Source organism: Eschrichtius robustus, chromosome 15, assembly GCF_028021215.1.
Source record: "Eschrichtius robustus isolate mEscRob2 chromosome 15, mEscRob2.pri, whole genome shotgun sequence".
Lineage (NCBI taxonomy): Eukaryota > Metazoa > Chordata > Mammalia > Artiodactyla > Eschrichtiidae > Eschrichtius > Eschrichtius robustus.
The window spans coordinates 61,621,395-61,639,423 of NC_090838.1; the positions used below are offsets into that span (position 1 = coordinate 61,621,395).

Consider the following 18,029-nt stretch of genomic DNA (forward strand, 5'->3'; position numbering starts at 1 on the left):
GGCCTTTTCTCTGTAACTTGATCTTCCATTCAGTTCTCAAAGAATTTCTTTCATTAAAAGACAAAACCCCCCAAACTACCCCCTCCCCCCCCCAAAAAAAACCTAACACAAAATCTCTCTCCTCCCATTCTCTTTCCCTTCTCACCAGATTCCGGTAAGACCAGAGGTGAGAAATCCTATTCCTCTCCAAGGGCTGGTCTTTTCTAGGGGTTGGTCATGAAGGCAGTTTAAAAGTGTCATCAACTGTCCATTATCTGGTATTGATAATCTTACTGTAAAATGTTTAAGGGAATTTTTACTTTCCAGTTCATATTAACGTCATTCACCAGGAAAAGGGATACAGATCTGTGCTGACAATTCACTCTTCCTAATGTAGCCCCCGCCCTGAGAGAAAACTTTAAAGCTTAATCACCTCCCTGGGAAATACAGAGAGGAAGGAAGGGAGCAGCAGAGATCTGGTATCTCATGGCTTTAAGATTTAAAGGAAAAATGAAATTGCCATGCCCAGGCGGGTCTTTCACAATGCGGCGCGTGGGTGTCATCTCCTGAAGCCTCCTGTGGCCAAAGGATGCACAGCAGGGAGAGAGGGCCTACTGAGCCCCAAGAGGAGGGAAGATGCACGTGGGGAACCTTCTAGAAGGAGATAGATCCTGCCCCATCCAGCGTTTCTCAGTCTCAGCACTATGACATCTTTGGACCGGAAAAGTCTTTGCAGCGGGTGACTGTCCTGTGCATTGTAGGATGTTTGGCTACAAACATGGCCTCTCTGAACACCACTCCCCTCCATACCAAAAATGTTTCCAGACGTTGCCAAATGTCCTGGCGTCAAAATCACTGGCTTGAGAACTCTAGGTCTAGCCTGGCAAGGAAGCAGCAGGTTGCTGCAAGCATAGCTCTGGTTTCCGTGTCAGGCATATTCTGCTCAAATCCCAGCCTTCCCATCCTGCCTACCTCAGCTTCTTCATCTGAAATTGGGGCTAATTGCAGAACCTGCCTCATAGGGCCAACATGAGGATTAAATGAGCCAAGTCACGTGACGGTGTTAGCACAGTGCTTGGCTCTCAGGAGGCGTCCAATAAATGCTGGCTATTACTCTATGTGATTGTTAGGGGGGCAGGTGTGGGGCACAGAGGAAGGGTCTGCACAAGACAGTCAGTCCTCAAGCTTCTCCCCATGGTCCCCTGTGCTGGCTGGGGAGGGGAGAGGCCTTCTGGGAGGCAGGACAGGCCTCGTATTGTAGACAGAAGCCGCGTGGGCCATGGCGCGAGCACTGGACCTGGAGTCTGGACACCAGGGTTTCAGTTCTGGCTCTGCCCCTCCCTCCCAGGCTGACCTCGGGCAAGGACCTTCTGGCTCCGAGCCTCAGTTTCTTCATCCATGCAAAAGAGATGTTAGTAAGAGTACCTGTTCCTCAAGGCTGCTGTGGGGATCCTTGGAGATAAGGGGGTTTAAAAGTGCTTTGTCACATTCAGAATCAGATACAAAAAAGAGCTATGCATTAGCTACCATAAGCTAATTAAGACTGTGGCCTTGGAGATAGTTTCTTCCTGGTCATTTGGTTTTCTCCTTGGTCTGGGTATGTCTTGGCTCCTAGAGCCTTGCTCTCCCTGGGCCTGGGGGTCTGGCTCCCTGAGCGGCCTCCTGCTCCCCTGCCCTGCCTCCTGCCTCAGGTCTCCTCCCTTTCAACCTGCAGCTGTGCTCGCAGACCTCCAGCCTGGCCGATGGGATGCTGATGGCGGGGGACATGGACTGGGTCCCCCCTAGAGGAGTCTTGAGTAACACTTTCTTTCCAGTCTCTTCTTGCCTAGGATTACTAGGCCTCCATAACATACCCCGTGTGAAGACTGGGACCCCTAATGATGTATAACTGAGGTCGTTTCCTTCCTGGGTGGGCTGTGGCCTGCAATCTCCCTCCCCTGTTCACGCCCTTTCTGCCCCTTTGCTCTAGGGACCGCCTCACCCACAACGACATTGTGGCCACCACCTACCTGAGTATGTCGAAAATCTCTGCCTCTGGAGGAGAAATAGAAGGTACGTTCTCCCTTTGTGCTTCCCTCTGGCCCCCCATGCTCTCCCCTGTTCCACCCCTACTGTCTTGAGAGTTTGTAGAAAAGGGAAGATTATAAGGTCTTTGCTGCCCATTTCCCAGGGAGAAGGGCTCTGGCCAGTGAGAGAGATGGGTTTGCATTTAGGACTGGCCCACTTCGGATGGTGGGATACACCACCGAATGGCATAGAGAGGATTCATTCCTGCAGATGATATTGGTGGCTGTGGCCACACCATCCACTGGGTTCTAGGTTGGTTGACTGTGTTCTAGCAGCTTCTGTTTTGAAATAGCTTTCATTGGCCTGTGAAAAAGTAGTTCATGATCATTTTGTACAATTTAAAAGAGACAGTCTGAAAGAACAATATAAAATTTACTCACAAAATTATCCATAAGCCTACCCTCCCATATAAGAGGTAAATATTAATATTCTGGGACCTGTTTGTCGGTATGTATGTACATGAAAAACATTGCTTTGAAACAATTTTCAATTGTTTTGAAAATAGCTTTTTGTCACTTGGCAATACAACATAGATGTTTACTCATGTTATTAAATATTCTTCTACAATATAATTTTAAATGAATACACACATTCCATTGTGTGAATGCACCATAGTCCACATTAGCTAAATGTTGAATCGTTAGGTGTTTTCTAATTCTTCCATGTTATAAACAGCTAACTTGATATTGAATATTTTTGTAGCTGAATCTTTATGTAATTTGTGATTTTTCTTTTGCATAAATACCTACAAGTGGAATTGCTGTGTTGAAAGATTTGAACATTTTAGGGACTTCCCTGGTGGTCCAGTGGCTAAGACTCCGTGCTCCCGATGCAGGGGGCCCAAGGTTCGATCCCTGGTCAGGGAACTAGATCCCACATGCCACAACTAAGCTCTGGCCCAGCCAAATAAATAAGTAAAAAAATAAATAAATATTTTAAAAAGATTTGAACATTTTGAATCTTTTGGTATATATCAAAATTGCCCTACAAAAAGACTGGACTAATTTACATTCTAATCACTCAAGCTTATTTTGCTGCACGCTCATCAACAAAATGCAAAATAATGGTATTTAAAAAGAACTTTGTCAGTTTGTTGGGTGAATTTCATTGTTGCCTTAATTTTATTTCATTGATATCTGGTAAAGTTGACCACTGTAAATTTTAAAATATTTTAATAATTATCTTACTCTTACAAATTATATATATTTATATACTTTTAAATTTATTCTGTTGTAAATTACCTATTCATGCTTTTGTTTATATTTCTGATGGTGTGCTTGTCTTTTTCTCATTTTTTTTTAAGAGTTGTGTATGTATGTGGAGGTTAATTTTCTCCCATCATATATGTTGTAAATAATTTTTGTCAATCTTATTTTATCATTTAATAGTTTTTAACATGTGGAAATGAAAAAATTTTACATAGCCAAATATATTAATCTTTTCCTTAGTGAATTAGGAAAGGGTTTAACATTACTTTTTTCAAAATTGTTCTTTGGTGATACCAATGCTATATATTGAATAATCTTTTCCCTGCGTTTTGAATTGCCACTTTTATCCCATACTAAATTCCTAAATGTGTTCTTGGGCCTATTTCTTGATTTTCTATTATCTTTAATTGGTATGTCTGCTTATTACTTCTTAGGTTTTGGTATCTGGGCTATGCTGGCTCTGTAAAATTAATTGGAAAGATTTAAAGTCTTTTCTAACATCTGGAACAGTTTATATATCATAAGAATATAGTCTTTTGAGGGTTTGAAAGAATTCACCCATAAAACCATATGGGCTGGGTGCCCTTTTTGAGTGGGTGTTGCACTCGCTCTTTAAAACCTTTTCAGTTTCTCCTGTGATCATTGGTATTTTTAGTTTGTTACTTTTACTATAGTTAATTTTGATAATCTACATTTTCCTAGAAAAACATTCATTACACTGAGGTCTTCTAATTTTTTTACTTATAGTGTTGTGTGGAGTAATTTTTATAATTTAAACAATTCTCTCTACTTTCTTATTTCTAATGAAATATGTTTGAATTTTCTTTTTTCTTGACTAGGCTTGTTAGAAGTTTTTTTTTTCTCCCTACTTTATTGGACTTTTCAAAGAATCTGCTTTTGGATTTAGATATTAATTCTAATATTTTCTAATTTTTTTATTCTCTCATCTTTTTACTCGTTAACTCTCTTTAGACTTATTTTGTTGTTTCCTTTTTAACTTTCTAGTTAACTTCTTGTGTTTATTTTCAATATTTCTTATTTAAATAATGGAAGTATGGTTTCTGCTCCATATGTCATGCTTTTGGCCTTCAGCAAACCCCAAGGTTATATTTCTCTCTATTTTTTACATTTAAATATTTAATCTATTTTGAATTTATTTTGGTGTGTTTTCTGAGACTGATTTGATTCCTTTGTAGGTAGCCTTTTTTTTTTTTCTGACTAGATGCTGTTTGTAGGAATGTCTCTTTTTCCTTGCAGTTTAAAAAATTCCTTTGATCTGCCTAGGTGCAGGACTCTTTTCCTTGAATTTTGTCTGAGACATAGTGAATCCTTAAATCTGAGTTGAGGGATGATTTCATTTACTCTTACATTGTTTACCTGAGCAGCTGAAGGCAGGGTGCGGGAGGGGTAAGAGGGGAGCTCTGGAACCAGGCAGCTTGAGAGAGTTGCTCCAGTCTCCTCCCACCAGTCCCAGCCTTGTAAGGTTCTTGTAAGGATCCAGTGAGATTATAAATGTTACATTCTGGTACATAATAAACCCCAAAGTAATGTCTGTTGTTTAGTATTGCTACTACTGGCTTTCTGCATCCCTAATCTGATTTTTCTTCCCACGGTACCAGTTCTGCTTTTTACTGCTTCCCATGTGGTTTAAAATTGACTATTGCATTTTTAGTTTCTTGTCATGCCTTCTTTTCCCTCTGTCTTTCTTTTTATATTTTCCTTTTCCTCTTTGTCCTCTCCCTCAAGTTTTGTTTTGTTCCACAAAAACTATGTCTTCTTGCACTCTACCCAGGATTCCAAATCGTTTCCTGAGAATTTCAGGTGAACACTCTCTTGAATCTTACAGATGCTATTTCCTCCCTGTTTCCCTATACTGGTTGGCCCTCTGTTTTCCCCCTCCCCCTTTATTTACTCTCACAAGATCTGGTCAGTGTTGGTGTCTTTCTACAGACAGGATGTGTGGGTCTCTGTCCACCCATCTTCTCAGATCTTTATCTGGAGGACAGGTTAGCATGCCCAGTTTCTGGAAGATTCCACCTAGCACTCTTGAAGTTGACCAATCCCTTCTAGATTCTCTGAAACATTAAAAAAGAAAAAACCCTTTGAATTATAGAAAATTCAAACATACACGAAAGTAAAGAATTCTACAATGAACTCCCAGGTGCCCTCACTCAGCTTTAACATCTAGCTGCTTTCTGTCATTCTGATTTCATCGTTGATACTTGTAATTGGTGGAATACACAAAAACTCCCTTCCAGAAGTCACTGCCATGTGGGCTCCTCCTGCCCCAGCCCCTCCCCCTCCCAACTGTGGGAACTGCTGGTCCCAGGATGCAGTGCTTCTTCTGTGTGTAGAGGTAGAAAGATTGGAGGTGGGGGCAGTGTATCATGGGAGTGGGTGGGAGAGAGGGTATTCTAGGCTCCTCGTGGATCAGAACTCCTGGCATGGAAGGAACCTCTTCTCCAGTTTCCTGGCTGGTGCCATTCCTGTCTCTGAGTCCAAGGACAGACGCTGGTACAGCACAAAGTGACCTTCTGACTGTTTTCCAACAGCTGCTGTTTCATGAGGCTACAGCTGCGCCAGCTGTCAACCACCTGAGGGAGAGTTTAGATCCCTGTGACCTCATCAGTCTTCACGTCTGGTGGTGATGTTGACCTTGATCTTTTCCAGGGTCATCATGAATATTTGAATGGGAACGTGAGAAAGATGTTTATTTGGCCACTAGATGGCGCTCAGGCCATGGGCAACCCCGCGTGGTTCAGGGACCACTGGCTCCCACAGATTGTTTTGGGCTTAAATGAGAATCTTCTTGCCACCAGCTAACCGGTTTTAGATGTGCAGTTAAATAGCTTGATCTATGTAGCAATAAAAGAGTTAGACTTACTGCTCAAACTGGAGCTGTTCTTCCCAAGCTCTCTCTAGGCCCGGAAAGTTAGCCCTTGCCTCTCTCCCTGCCAAGCTTTTCCCACTTGTCCTGAGGCCACCTCAGAATGTCACCCCAGCTTTCAGATCTTTGTGTTTTTCTCCACACTGGAGTGTTCTAGAACATCTGGGTGATGCATGGCCCTTGATTTCCCCACTGCTCTCAAAACCCAAACTAAACCAAACTGTAAAAATGGGTTCTTTCTCTATATTCCCCGGCCTCACAGTTCACCAGATTATTTGATCCAACCAGGAGTTTTTGTTTTCGTGTTTTGTTTTGATTTCCAGCTAGGACAGGACCTAACACTAGCCTCTTAAGCACCTCTGCCCACAAGTTTGCCTGGGCATACTTAAGTATTCCTTGGACCCTGTGCTCCAAAGCGTTTAGTAAAAAATTTGTTTTTTAACAAGGAGTGCTTTTCTTAGAAGCTGCAGTACTTTCGAAAGGTAACAGGAACATGAGACCCATGAAACCTACACAGATTCTTTTATAACTTTGTACATACGAAAATCGTGCTACATAAATAGCACTCAGGCAGTTTTTTCCACAGCTACGAAATCCAAAGTTCGTTTCTTTTTGTCTGGAACGTAGATGATGAGGATTTCCCAGCAGTTCTTGGTTTCTCCTCCTGCCTGGCGCGGGCTGGTGTCAGGCAGCCAAGCCGTGGGCGTGGGAGATGGGCTGAGAGGCAGAGGGAGCGGCAGGGCTGGCCGCAGGTAATGGCCTCAGCTTCTCCAGGAGACGCGGGGTCCCGGGCTGGGAGGGCCTGCCCTCCGGCTTCCCCAGGTGAGGGAGCTGGGCTGGGCTGCTTAGGCTACAGAACTGGGAGCATTCATCTGTGTTTTGGGGCTTCCCTAGCCCCTATTCCTTGGGCTTAGGGAAAACACACCAGAACACTTGTGTTTTGGCAGAAGAGTGATGAGGACTAAATAGAGGCTTTGTCTTGGTTGGCTTCACTGGTGACTCTGCCCTTGACTTTATGAGCTGTCTGCAGACACAGGGGAAGGACCCAGGATGATCCTCAGCACCCGGAGACCTGTGACCCTGCCCCCAGATTAGGAGCCATTGGCCTCAGTTGTCAGCAGGGCCATGTCTTAGCATGCCTTACACTGGGCCTGTTAGGTGTGCTGAATAAATGAATGAATGAGTGAGGGAATTAGTGAAAAGGCGTGGCTGGGAACCAGGCTACTCTGCAGCCCCCTAACTTGGTCCTCCCAGCCACCAGAGGCACGTATTGTTCAGATGGCTGGTAGGACTAGGGGCCATCTGTGTCTGGGCTGGGCACTAGCTTGCAGCCAGGATTCAGAGTTGGTCTGTGGGTGGAAAGCCATGTTTGCTTCTGCAAGAAGCACGCGGGGGTCGGAACTATGACCTCGGCCTCATTAGCCCTAGATAACTGACCGGGCCTGTTTGTAATCATTTGGAAGGAGCTTAAAGTGGAATCTGTTTCCTTCCGGCGGGCCCTGGCTGTGCTCTCCTGGGGCTGCAGCTGTGCCCGTGTCGGTCCTCTGTGGTTGCTGAAACTCCCCTGCGACCAGAGGCCTCGCTCCCCCACTGATGAAAACCTATTCCTGTGGATATGAAAATGGCCATGAATTATGGTTTCTGCAGCTCTGACTTCTGCCAGCTGGCATTCCTAGCTGAGGCCTGCTGTGGAGAGCTGAGTGGGTGGGTCCCAGGGCCTCAGGCCCCCCAGAGCCTCGCCTCACTGCCCTCCGTGCTGCCCTCTGGGCTCACTTGGTCAGCCCTGTCCTCGTATCCAGGCTCCACGTTCCCTCTTCTCCTCCCCACGCTCTTTCTTTCTGTGTCTCTCCTCATTCTTCCTTCACAATGTTTTACTCAGCTCTTGCCTCTTAACTCTGATCATGGAGCTATAGGAAAATAGCAGTAGGTATTGTTTTTTGAAGGAGACCAATAGGTAAAGGTGATCAATGAATGAAAATAATTTAGGGTTTCACCAAACACAACCCCAGGTCAATCAGGACCCCAGACTTGGCTACACTTAGATGGTTGGAGGAGGAGACAGGGAAGGTCAGAGTGTGGGTAGAGGCAGAATCGGAGAGGACCGTGGAAGGAGACCGAGGGCTGCCTACTCCTTTGGGGGCATCTTGTACCTGCCTATAAGCGAGGGACGGATTCCAAGAGGCCGAAAGTATGCCAGAGCATCTCCTTTCTTGCTTCTCTTATTTCTAGACACTCCTCACCAGCATTTAGGGTATACCCAAGAGTAGGACCTTTAGCTAATGGAGGGTGCCTGGCACTGTGGTTCATTTGAAACGGCAGGTGTCAAAAGCCAGATCCCAGTGCCTGCTGTTGTGAAAATGCAACACGGTGCCCTCAGTGGTAATACTGGAAATAACCACTAGGTGGAGATCTTGTGCCTTGAAACACTTCCACTCAGGGCAGTCAACCTGCCTGTGGCAGGGACCGCTGGGTGTGCCTCACTGCCTAGCTCTGGCCCTTTCACGTTTCCCCCACCCTTTCTTTGCATCTGTACTTTGTTTTCCTCACTTATCTGGGTATAATATGGAAAAGCACATTTTCTTTTCTGTGTTATTTCTTTACTATTTTTTAAAAAATTAATTAATTAATTTATTTATTTTTGGCTGTGTTGGGTCTTCGTTGCAGTGTGCAGGCTTCATTGCGGTGGCGTCTCTTGTGAAGAAGCACAGGCTCTAGGCACGTGGGCTTCAGCAGTTGTGGCACGCGGGCTCAGTAGTTGTGGCTCGTGGGCTCTAGAGCGCAGGCTCAGCAGTTGTGGCCCACGGGCCTAGTTTCTCCGCAGCATGTGGGATCTTCCCGGACTAGGGATCGAACCCGTGTCCCCTGCATTGGCAGGCAGATTCTTAACCACTGTGCCACCAGGGAAGTCCGTGTGTTATTTCTTGAATGTATTGAGTGAAGTTTCTGGTCCAATTTCCAATTGGCAAACAGAACTGACAACCATGTAGGCAGACACCAGTGGGGAGAGACCCGAGTGCTCACGAGGGCACTGGGGCTGTGTCTGGCTGAGGGGGGCACGCTGTTGACTTAATGTGTGATAAATTCACAGCTGGGCTGGGGTTGGGGTCTCGGGCCACATCTGTCTCCCCGTCCAGGAGCTGCGTTTCCATCTGTCTGTCTGCCAACTGTCCATCCACATGCCCCATTCACCTAATCCGTCCTCTACCCAGCCATGCCCATCCTAACCCCTTTTCCATTTCTTTACGCTTCAGAGGAGCCTGCAGGTGTGGTCACGCCTCTTTCAGCCAGAGACCGTACGTGCTTCCACCTCCGGGATGACAAGGGAGTGGGCCTTGAGGTTTTTTCTGGAGGGGCAAGGGCACTGGTTGCCGGGAATTTTTTGATTTGCCTGAGGTGGGATTGAGATTCCCCACCACAATCCCAGTTTACCTTTGGCTGTTACCTCTCAAACGTGGTTGAATATGTAAATTGCTTGGAATGCTTTAAAGGCAATTCCCTCCCACTCTCTGAACCCCTTCCAGAATCTGCTGGGCCCTGGAGCTCAGAAGAGTTTAGTTCTTCAGCAGGGAGGGGGTGGAGCAGGCAGGGGAGTACATGATGAGGCAGGGGCAGTGTAAGTCCTCTTGGGGGACCAGGAGGAGGAGGCCAGGGTGAGTTGAAAACTCTTGAAGTTGAAATTTACAAGGTAAATTATAATCGAGATGATTAGTACAGATAATTAGTAATGCTCACAACAGTTCCATCAGGCCTCCCACCCCTGTCCCAAATGCCAGAGCCCAGCGTGTGCTGGGGACGGGAGGACGAGTGATGCTGGGTGCAGGGCTCTGGGGGAAGGCATGCTCCTGTCTTCTAGTTGGTAATATCTTACTCCTCAGGGATGGGCTCAAGCCCCGGAGCTCACCCCCAGCGTCTGAGCACTCAAGAGTTTGCAGTCAGTCCTTGGGTCTGGCTCAAGTATTTCCTTGCTGAGGCCATTTATTTTGTGCCTACCTTGCCCCACCCATGATCTTATGGATTGGGGCATCCCAGATGGTACCTGCTCCTGGGCCCACCTCCCACCTTTGCCATTCTGGAAATGGCCTCTTCCTCCTTCCTCTGGAAGGGGCACCCTGGCTTTTCAGGATTCTCAGAATCTGGCCAGTGAAGTCCCATCCTGGGAAACTTGGCTGTCAGCTGGAAAGTCATGACATTAACAAAAGAGAGCCTCCAAAAAAGGATGGAAATGATGTGGAGAAAAGATTTTCCCTCATCACTAGTATAATTCTCAAACTCTCCTCCAACTTGCTCCACTGAAAGATCGTTCTTTGCACAATGTAGGGAAGGGGAGGAGATGCCAGGATGAGTCAAGGCTATTAGATGGTCTGTCTCAACTTCATAAGGGTACAAGGGTGGAGGAGACATGTGCCTGGGGGCTACCCTGTGTGTGAGGTGGCATCAAGCTGGGCCCCCTCCCTGGCACCTGAGAGATGGAGTCTCTGGTCACCAGGCTCCTGGGCCTCCTTTGTGCCTCCCCACAGGCCAGATGGCCTGAGACACAGATGTAAGTGCAGGATGAGGAGGGGATGCAGGACAGGGTATGTGGCCTGAGAGGGGCAGGGCAGTGGAGGCCCCTGAGCCCCAGCTTTGCCTGCTGGCTGAGTGCATGCACTTTGAGATTAGACCATTTCGGGTCGTGCCTCTTTGTAGTCGTGTATTCCTTTGCATCTCTTGGCTTCAGTTTCCTCACCTGTAAAATGAGACTAATAAAATCAATGCAAATCTCCACATCTCAGCATGGTGGTGAGGATTAAAGGGACTTATGGGAGACAACTCTCATGGGTGTCACTATCCTTTATACATTTACGGGGCCTGCATCCCGTGCATGTGCGAGGAACTGAGGGCTGGGGATGGTCTCCGGCCCGAAGGTGGCTGGGTTGAGTGCTAGAAATCTCGGCTGGGCGGCCCCTCTGATCCGCACCTGTGTCTCCCAGTGGATGACCATCTGGGCTTCCTCCCCACCTTCGGGCCCTGCTATGTCAACCTCTATGGCAGCCCCAGGGAGTTCACTGGCTTCCCGGACCCCTATGCAGAGCTCAACACGGGCAAGGTGAGTCAGACAGGAACCCACAGCCCCCAGATCCCCAGGCCTGCATGCAGGGTCTTCCCCCCTGGCCTGGGCAGTATCTGCGGTTGGCCTGGACTCCAAGGGCCTGACAAGACTTGAGTGGGCCCAGGGCCTGGCAGCCACCCCCTCAGAGAACCCTTCTTCCTCCTGACCCCCTCCTGGCCCCTTCCTCCCTCCCGCTCCCTTCCCTTTGCCTCTCCTTCAGGGCCAGCCTGACCCCCCCCTCCCCCCGCCCCCCCTAATTTTCCTGGCCTCTGAGGGCCCAGCCTCCATCTGTCTCAGGTTTCATTCTCCCTGGCTAAGTTGGACTCTGGTGCGGACCATCAGGGTAGCATGTCCCATGAACTCTCTGGACCACCGTTTCCTCACTTGCAGAGTGATGGGGTGTGGCTCAGCGCCCTCCTGGTTGCCGGGGAGGTGATTGACCCCAGGGCCAGATCAGGCTCCTTTCCTTCCCCTCCTCCCCTCCATCGCCCCTGCTCCTGGTGACCCAGCCTCCCCTCTCAGGGGGAAGGTGTGGCCTACCGAGGCCGGCTTCTGCTCTCCCTGGAGACCAAGCTGGTGGAGCATAGCGAACAGAAGGTGGAAGATCTCCCTGCGGATGACATCCTTCGGGTGGAGGTGAGGGGCGTGGCCCTGGGAGGGGCCAAGTGGGGCTGGCGGAGGAGGGCTCAGTTCCACCCACGCTCATGCGCCTTCACACCTCTGGGCCTCAGAGTAACCCAACACCTACCCTGCCTCCCTAAGGAATGTTCAGAGGTTCAAAGAAGATAAATGAAGGTTTTTAAAGTCTAGAGCTCAATGCACAATGAGAGGCTATTTTATTAATAATAATAATGTAAGAATAGCTAACCCTTTAATCACTGACTGTGTCACACACTATGCTGGTGACACTCTTGATGTCATTGAGTCCTCCCAGCACCTCTGAGGTGGCTGCTATGAGTATCTCCATTTTACAGATGAGGAAACTGAGGCTCAGATGTAGCAGAGCAGCAAGTGGTGGAGCTGGGCCTTGTGTCCAGGAGGCAAATGTATGGAGTCCTCGTGGTGGTGTACACTTTCAGACCCTGTAGTCAGACTGTGCTGGTTTGAGTTCTGACTTGACCACCTAGCTGTTGTATCAGTTTCCCTATGTGTAAAGTGGGGGTAATAATTATATTCACCTCATAAGATTGTTGTGAGAATTAAAGTAATTCATACCTGCATGCAGTAAGCACTCAGTAAGTGTTAGCTGTTATCACTGTGTACATTATCTAAAAGCATAGTCGTATAATCCCTCTTCTCTCTGCCTTCCACAAAGGGGATCGTAAAGTCACCTTGATTCAGGCTGGGGTGTGTGGTTGAGTGCCTGCCATGTCCTCAGCCCCGTGCCCGATGCCCAGAGGGGACAATGGTATTCATTCACCCCACGCACGTGGCACCCTGCGCTGCTGCAGAGCTGGCTGGCATGGTGGAGAGCCTGAGTGGTGCAGGGTGGGTTTTCTGGGTGGGGGCATGGTGGGTTAGAGCCTTTGGCCCCTTCTGAACAGCAGATGCGGGAGACCAGGCTCCCCGGGGTGGCGGTGCCATCGCTGTTTGTTTGGATCAAGGAGCAGCATGACCTTGGAGACGTGGACCTTATTAGAGGAACATGGCCAAACACACAGGCCTGGAATGTGTTTGCTCAGTTACTGACCAAATCTGGGCTGTGGTGCAGAGCTGGACCACTTGCCACCCATCCGTCCAGCCAGGATTTATTGGGTGCCAGGCATGGCCAGGGCCTGCCAGACATGTGACCCCTCCCCATGCTGGTGTCTTCTCCCCTCCTCCCCCTGACCCCGCCACTGCCCTCTCTGCCCCCAGAAATACCTCCGGAGGCGCAAATACTCGCTCTTTGCCGCCTTCTACTCGGCCACCATGCTGCAGGACGTTGACGACGCAGTCCAGTTTGAGGTCAGCATCGGGAACTATGGGAACAAGTTCGACACGACCTGCCTGCCACTGGCCTCCACCACCCAGTACAGCCGGGCGGTCTTTGATGGTGAGGCCAGAGACCACGCGCCTGGCTGGGACCGAGACCACTGTGCAGGGGGCTGAGCCCTAAATCCTGCCCCCTGGGGAAAGCTGCTGGAGGCTCGCCCAAAGGCTTTGGCCCTGGGCACACCTGTTTGGGGGACCCCCTGGTTTGCTCCCCCCTGTGCCGCCTCCCCCTGCTCATCCCCAGGTGCATCCCTGCTGGGACCCATAGACTGGGCTCTCGAAGCCAGCAGCGGTCGGCATTGATCCTGACTTGTTGCGGTCAGTTATCACATGGCGGCTGCGGGCTTGGCATAGAGATTTCGGAGAGTGTGGGATTCCCAGGGCCCTTCTAACAGCCCCTGGGTTTTGATGTGTTAAGGAGCCCTAATGAGGGCGGCAGCTACCTGTTCCACGCGGGAAGGGAACTCTGGCACCTTGTCTGGGCACTGGGGGATACTGGCCGCGCCACGGCTATCCACGGGAGTTCTCAGTGGGGGAGCAGGTGCTCGCATCCGTCCTCCCCTCGGTCCCCGCACCACTCCGCTCCCGGCTCAGCACCAGGCCCTTGGGTCCTTCCAGGATGCCACTACTACTACTTACCCTGGGGCAACGTGAAGCCCGTGGTGGTGCTGTCATCCTACTGGGAGGACGTCAGCCACAGAGTCGAGGCTCAGAACCAGCTGCTTAGGATCGCCGACCGGCTGGTGAGTGGAAGCTGGCCCCGCCCACAATAACATGTGCACGCACCCCTGGTGGGTGTCTTCAGACCTGCTTCCGTGGGTGCTAAGCCTGCAGACCTCATGGTGCCTGGGGTCCCCTGAAACCTGACCAGGCCGGGCTTGTGATCCTGTCCTGCCTACTGGGAATAGAGGAGAGGGAGGGAGCACAGCCCTGGGGGTGCCCCCAGTCTGATGTAGGAGGTAGCACAGAGAAAAAGCTGAGAGAAACCGAGCTGGGAGCAGAGGACAGAGCCACCACCCATTCATTCCTTCATTCATTCGTTCATCAAGTGCCTTTGACTCTTGCCACAGCAAGAATTGTGCTGGAAACTTCTAGCTAGAGGGTAGACATGAACAGGATGCTGTGCCTGCCTTCGCGAGTCAGCTTAGTAAAGCAGAGTGTGGGTTCACCCACCCCCTCCTGCAGAGACTCAAACTCACATTCTAGTGACGCTCCAGGAGCCCCTAGGGAGGGGGGCTCGGAGGGGAGAGGGGCCGAGGAGCAGCAGGAAGGCATCGCATGGCAGCAGGGGGGCCGCATCCAGTGAGGGGAGTTGGGAGCTGGTTAGGATGTCCTTGCAGGGGTCCAGGGGGGCATGATTTGGCTCTGGGAAGGAGCTGACCTCAGGGAAAAAACTGAAGGACTTGAGCTGCCAGGACTTGGTGGTCTGTTGAACTGGGGAGGAGGGGCTGTGAGGAAGGACTCCGGTGGCTGAGGAATTGGGAAGCTGGGGAGAAGAACAGGCTCTACGAGGTCAGGTGATGGGTCCTGTCTTGGATGTGGCCGGGGGTTAATGGTGGAGGCTGGGAGTTGCAGGCCTGGTGCTTGGCCAGGGAGCGGAGGAGAATCAAAGTGGGCAGAGGTGTAGAGGCCAGGATGGGGCGATTCTGGTGGTGGTCCCCAGCCCTTTCTGTGTGCGCCTGGGGCGGAGGCTCACCCGCGAGGTGTGTGGCCCGTGGGGACATGGGGAGGCAGGCGTGGCCATGCTGCTGGGGCCTGCGATGGGCAGCATGGTGGAGGAAAGGGGGTTGGAGAGGCTTGGGCAGGTGGAGGAGGGGAGCACAGTGAGGAGGGAAAGTGGAAAGGGAAGGGGGGTGTGTGGGCATTTTAGAGTGTCTGGGAGGGGATGCAGGCCCCGGTCAGGGGCCGTGGTGAACCACACTTTCCCTGAGACCCACAGCTCTGTGGAAGGGAGGGGACCAGCCCATACCCGGTTTGGGAGAAGTCGGAGTCGATGCTGTGCAAGTCCAGCATCTTCTGGGCCAGCTGTTCTCTCCAAGCCGTTCCCTGCGGGCAGGGGTTGGCTAATCCTTCCAGGGCCTGTCTGTCCCCAGCATGGTAGTCCCAGGGTGCAGCACACGGCACACGCTCAGGAAGGTTGAGGTGGGGAAGGGGGTGGGGGACTGAGGGGCAAGTCTTTGGCTTGAGGGGTGTCCCGTGAGAGATCTCTGCCTCCCAGCTCAGGCCTGAGGCCCAGGGAGGAGAGCTCCATGGAGGAGACCAGATGCAACTGGGGCACAACTTGGCCACAGGAGTTTGGAGAGGGCAGCCCCGTTATTGCAGGTTGTCTGAGTGCTCCTGAAGGAAGGAGGAGGGATCCAAGCCTGCTTGGGTGGCAGGATTTGGAAAGGAGAGAGGGTGCCAGGTGGGGAAGTGGAGCCAGCTCCAAGGTCACTTGCCTGTGAGACCTTAGACCTGGCTTGACGGGGACCCGTGGAGAGCCCGTGGGGTGGGAGTCCCAGGCTTGGGAATTTGGATCTGTTTGGTGTGGGGAATCCTGGAAGCTTCTTGAGCCAAGACAGTTGCTGGTCTGTGGGGTCTGGGCTCTGCCTTCTTGGCTCTAACCGTTCTCTCGTTTTGGTGGGACCGGGCTGTGGTGACAGTGCCTGGGGTTAAGGGTCTGTCCCACGGTGACCCTCCCAACCCCTGCCTGCCCGTTCCACAGGAAGCCGGCCTGGAGCAGGTCCACTTGGCCCTGAAGGCGCAGCGCTCTGCCGAGGATGTGGACTCCCTGGTGGCTCGGTTGATGGATGAGCTCATCGCAGGCTGCAGGTAGGGGGTGCCTGGCACCCACGCGCCCTCCCCTCCTGGCCCGGCCGGGCCCTTTCCCCGGGAGTGTTCGTGTGTGGTGGTGAGCGACTGCACGTCTCCCCAGCCATGCTTGGCCGGCAGTCCAGCCCATGCTGAGTCCAAAGGTGGTGGAGCCAGCGCGGGGAGTTGAAAAGGTGACATTTAGAGCAGGTCATAAATCTCCCTGCAGCGGCGGCAGCTGTGGGCCCGGGGCGGCCAGGCTCACCTGAATGGGGAGCATTGTGTCTCTGATCCCCGACCTCTTATTTCCCTGATGGAATCTCCAGGAGGAGCTGGCTGGTGGGAGTGACGGCACCCCTCCTTCCCCCAAGGCCATGTCGGGGACCACAGTTTCTGTTCAGCCTTCTATTAACACGGCTGATTGTCACCTTCAGGAAAAGGGGGCGCTGGGGGGTGAAGGAGAATGGGGGGGCTCTGGGTCCCGGGGCCCCGGCAGAAGGGGGAACATCTGAGCGTCTCCTCCACAGCTGGGTGATTTGGAGCTCACCACTCACCTGCTCTGGACCTTGCTTTCCTCATCTTCAACCTGACATTAAGAATAACTGCTTTATAATATCACACAAGCAAAATGCCTGGCCCTTAGGAAGTATTTAATAAACGCTAGCTGTAATTATTATTGAGAAGAAGAAACGTGAGGAGATTTAGATTCTCATCCCATTAACCACCTTTGTGGCTTTGGGCAACTTCACTTCTCTGGACCTCAGTTTTCCCAGCTATTAAATGGACTTAATAATAAACAGCTGTCTTTCTACTTTCTATGGGATTAAGTGTAAATATACGCAAATGTATTCTATGCCCCCTCTAAATCTTATCGTCCCAGCCCCTGTCAGGAATGCATGAGAAATGCCTTCATGCTGCGAATCAGGAATCCGTGACCTTGGCTGCCTGCCACAGTACCCCTCTGGCCCTTTGTACCCCAGTTGGGAAGTGCACCTTTATCAGAAATGACCCTGCCTCAAGCCCTCCTGGGGGTGACGAGGCAGAAGTGGGCAAATGAAGGAAAGTGTGTTGGGGGCTTGAGGCATGTGCTCTAGTAGCTCAGAGCAGGTGCATCTTACTCAAATCAAAATCAGAGACGCTTCCTGGAGGAGGGGACGCCCTACGTGAACTCCGGAGGGGAAGGAGTCAGCCTTTGGGGAGCGGACTGCCGGGCACAGGTGCAGGAGCCCAAAATGCCTGCTGCCTCCTGGGGCTGCAAGGGAAGCTGCAGTCCAGAGGCGACAGACCTCCAGGGTTTGCTAAGGCAAGCTCAGCCCTGGGGGCTGTTGGGGCACAGGAATTCCCAGGATTCAGACGCCCACTCCTGCTGCAGCGTAAGAGGTGGGCTGGGGGTGGTGATGAGGGGCGACCGGACGAAGGCTTCACCCCAGGCAGGGACGCGGGGACGTGGGGTGAGAGAAGCAGAGGGCAGCGACACGGGGACATGGGGTGAGAGAAGCAGAGGGCAGCGTGGACTCTTCAGGAGGCATCATGGTGGTAACAGCCTCATAAGGAGCACTTTCTGCGCCAGGTGCTGTTCTGAGAATTTCACATGTATTAGCTAATCATAAAAATCTCATGAGGTAGGAAGTAGAATGATCCACATTTTACAGATGAGGAAACTGAGGCATGGAGAGGTGAATTGCCCAGATTCAGGCCTCTAGGAAGTGGCTGAGCCCCCTCGCTGTGCTGCTCTGTACTAGACAGGCTTTGATGGTGGATGGAGTGTGAGGGCCCAAGGAAGGTCCAGAATGATTCCCTGGCTCTGGCCAGAGCAGGTGGGTGGAGAGCAGAGCCGCTTCTGGAGGGAGTCAGCGGGAGAAAAGCAGGTTTGGGGGAGGATGAGGAGTTCAGGGCTGGCCATGTTGAGTGGCAGGTGCCTGTGGGCATCTGTGGTCTGGAGGTCAGAGGTCAGAGCGAGGCTAGAGGGGCACACGGGGGTGCGGGCAGCAGGGAGGGCTGCAGAATGACTGGCTGTGCCCCACTGCCCGGCCTG

The 18,029-nt window shown here is 51.2% G+C and overlaps 1 protein-coding gene across 8 annotated transcripts in view; it reads left to right on the top strand.

The window, feature by feature from the left end:
- Window positions 1-18,029, top strand: part of DYSF (dysferlin) — a 233,158-nt gene that overhangs the window by 91,655 nt on the left and 123,474 nt on the right. For all 8 annotated transcript variants that reach the window (XM_068564056.1, XM_068564058.1, XM_068564060.1 and 5 more), the window contains 6 exons: window positions 1,949-2,031; window positions 11,112-11,227; window positions 11,753-11,866; window positions 13,088-13,265; window positions 13,823-13,947; window positions 15,909-16,015. In XM_068564056.1, the coding sequence (XP_068420157.1) occupies window positions 1,949-2,031; window positions 11,112-11,227; window positions 11,753-11,866; window positions 13,088-13,265; window positions 13,823-13,947; window positions 15,909-16,015 (723 nt within the window). The remainder of the gene's footprint in view (window positions 1-1,948; window positions 2,032-11,111; window positions 11,228-11,752; window positions 11,867-13,087; window positions 13,266-13,822; window positions 13,948-15,908; window positions 16,016-18,029) is intronic.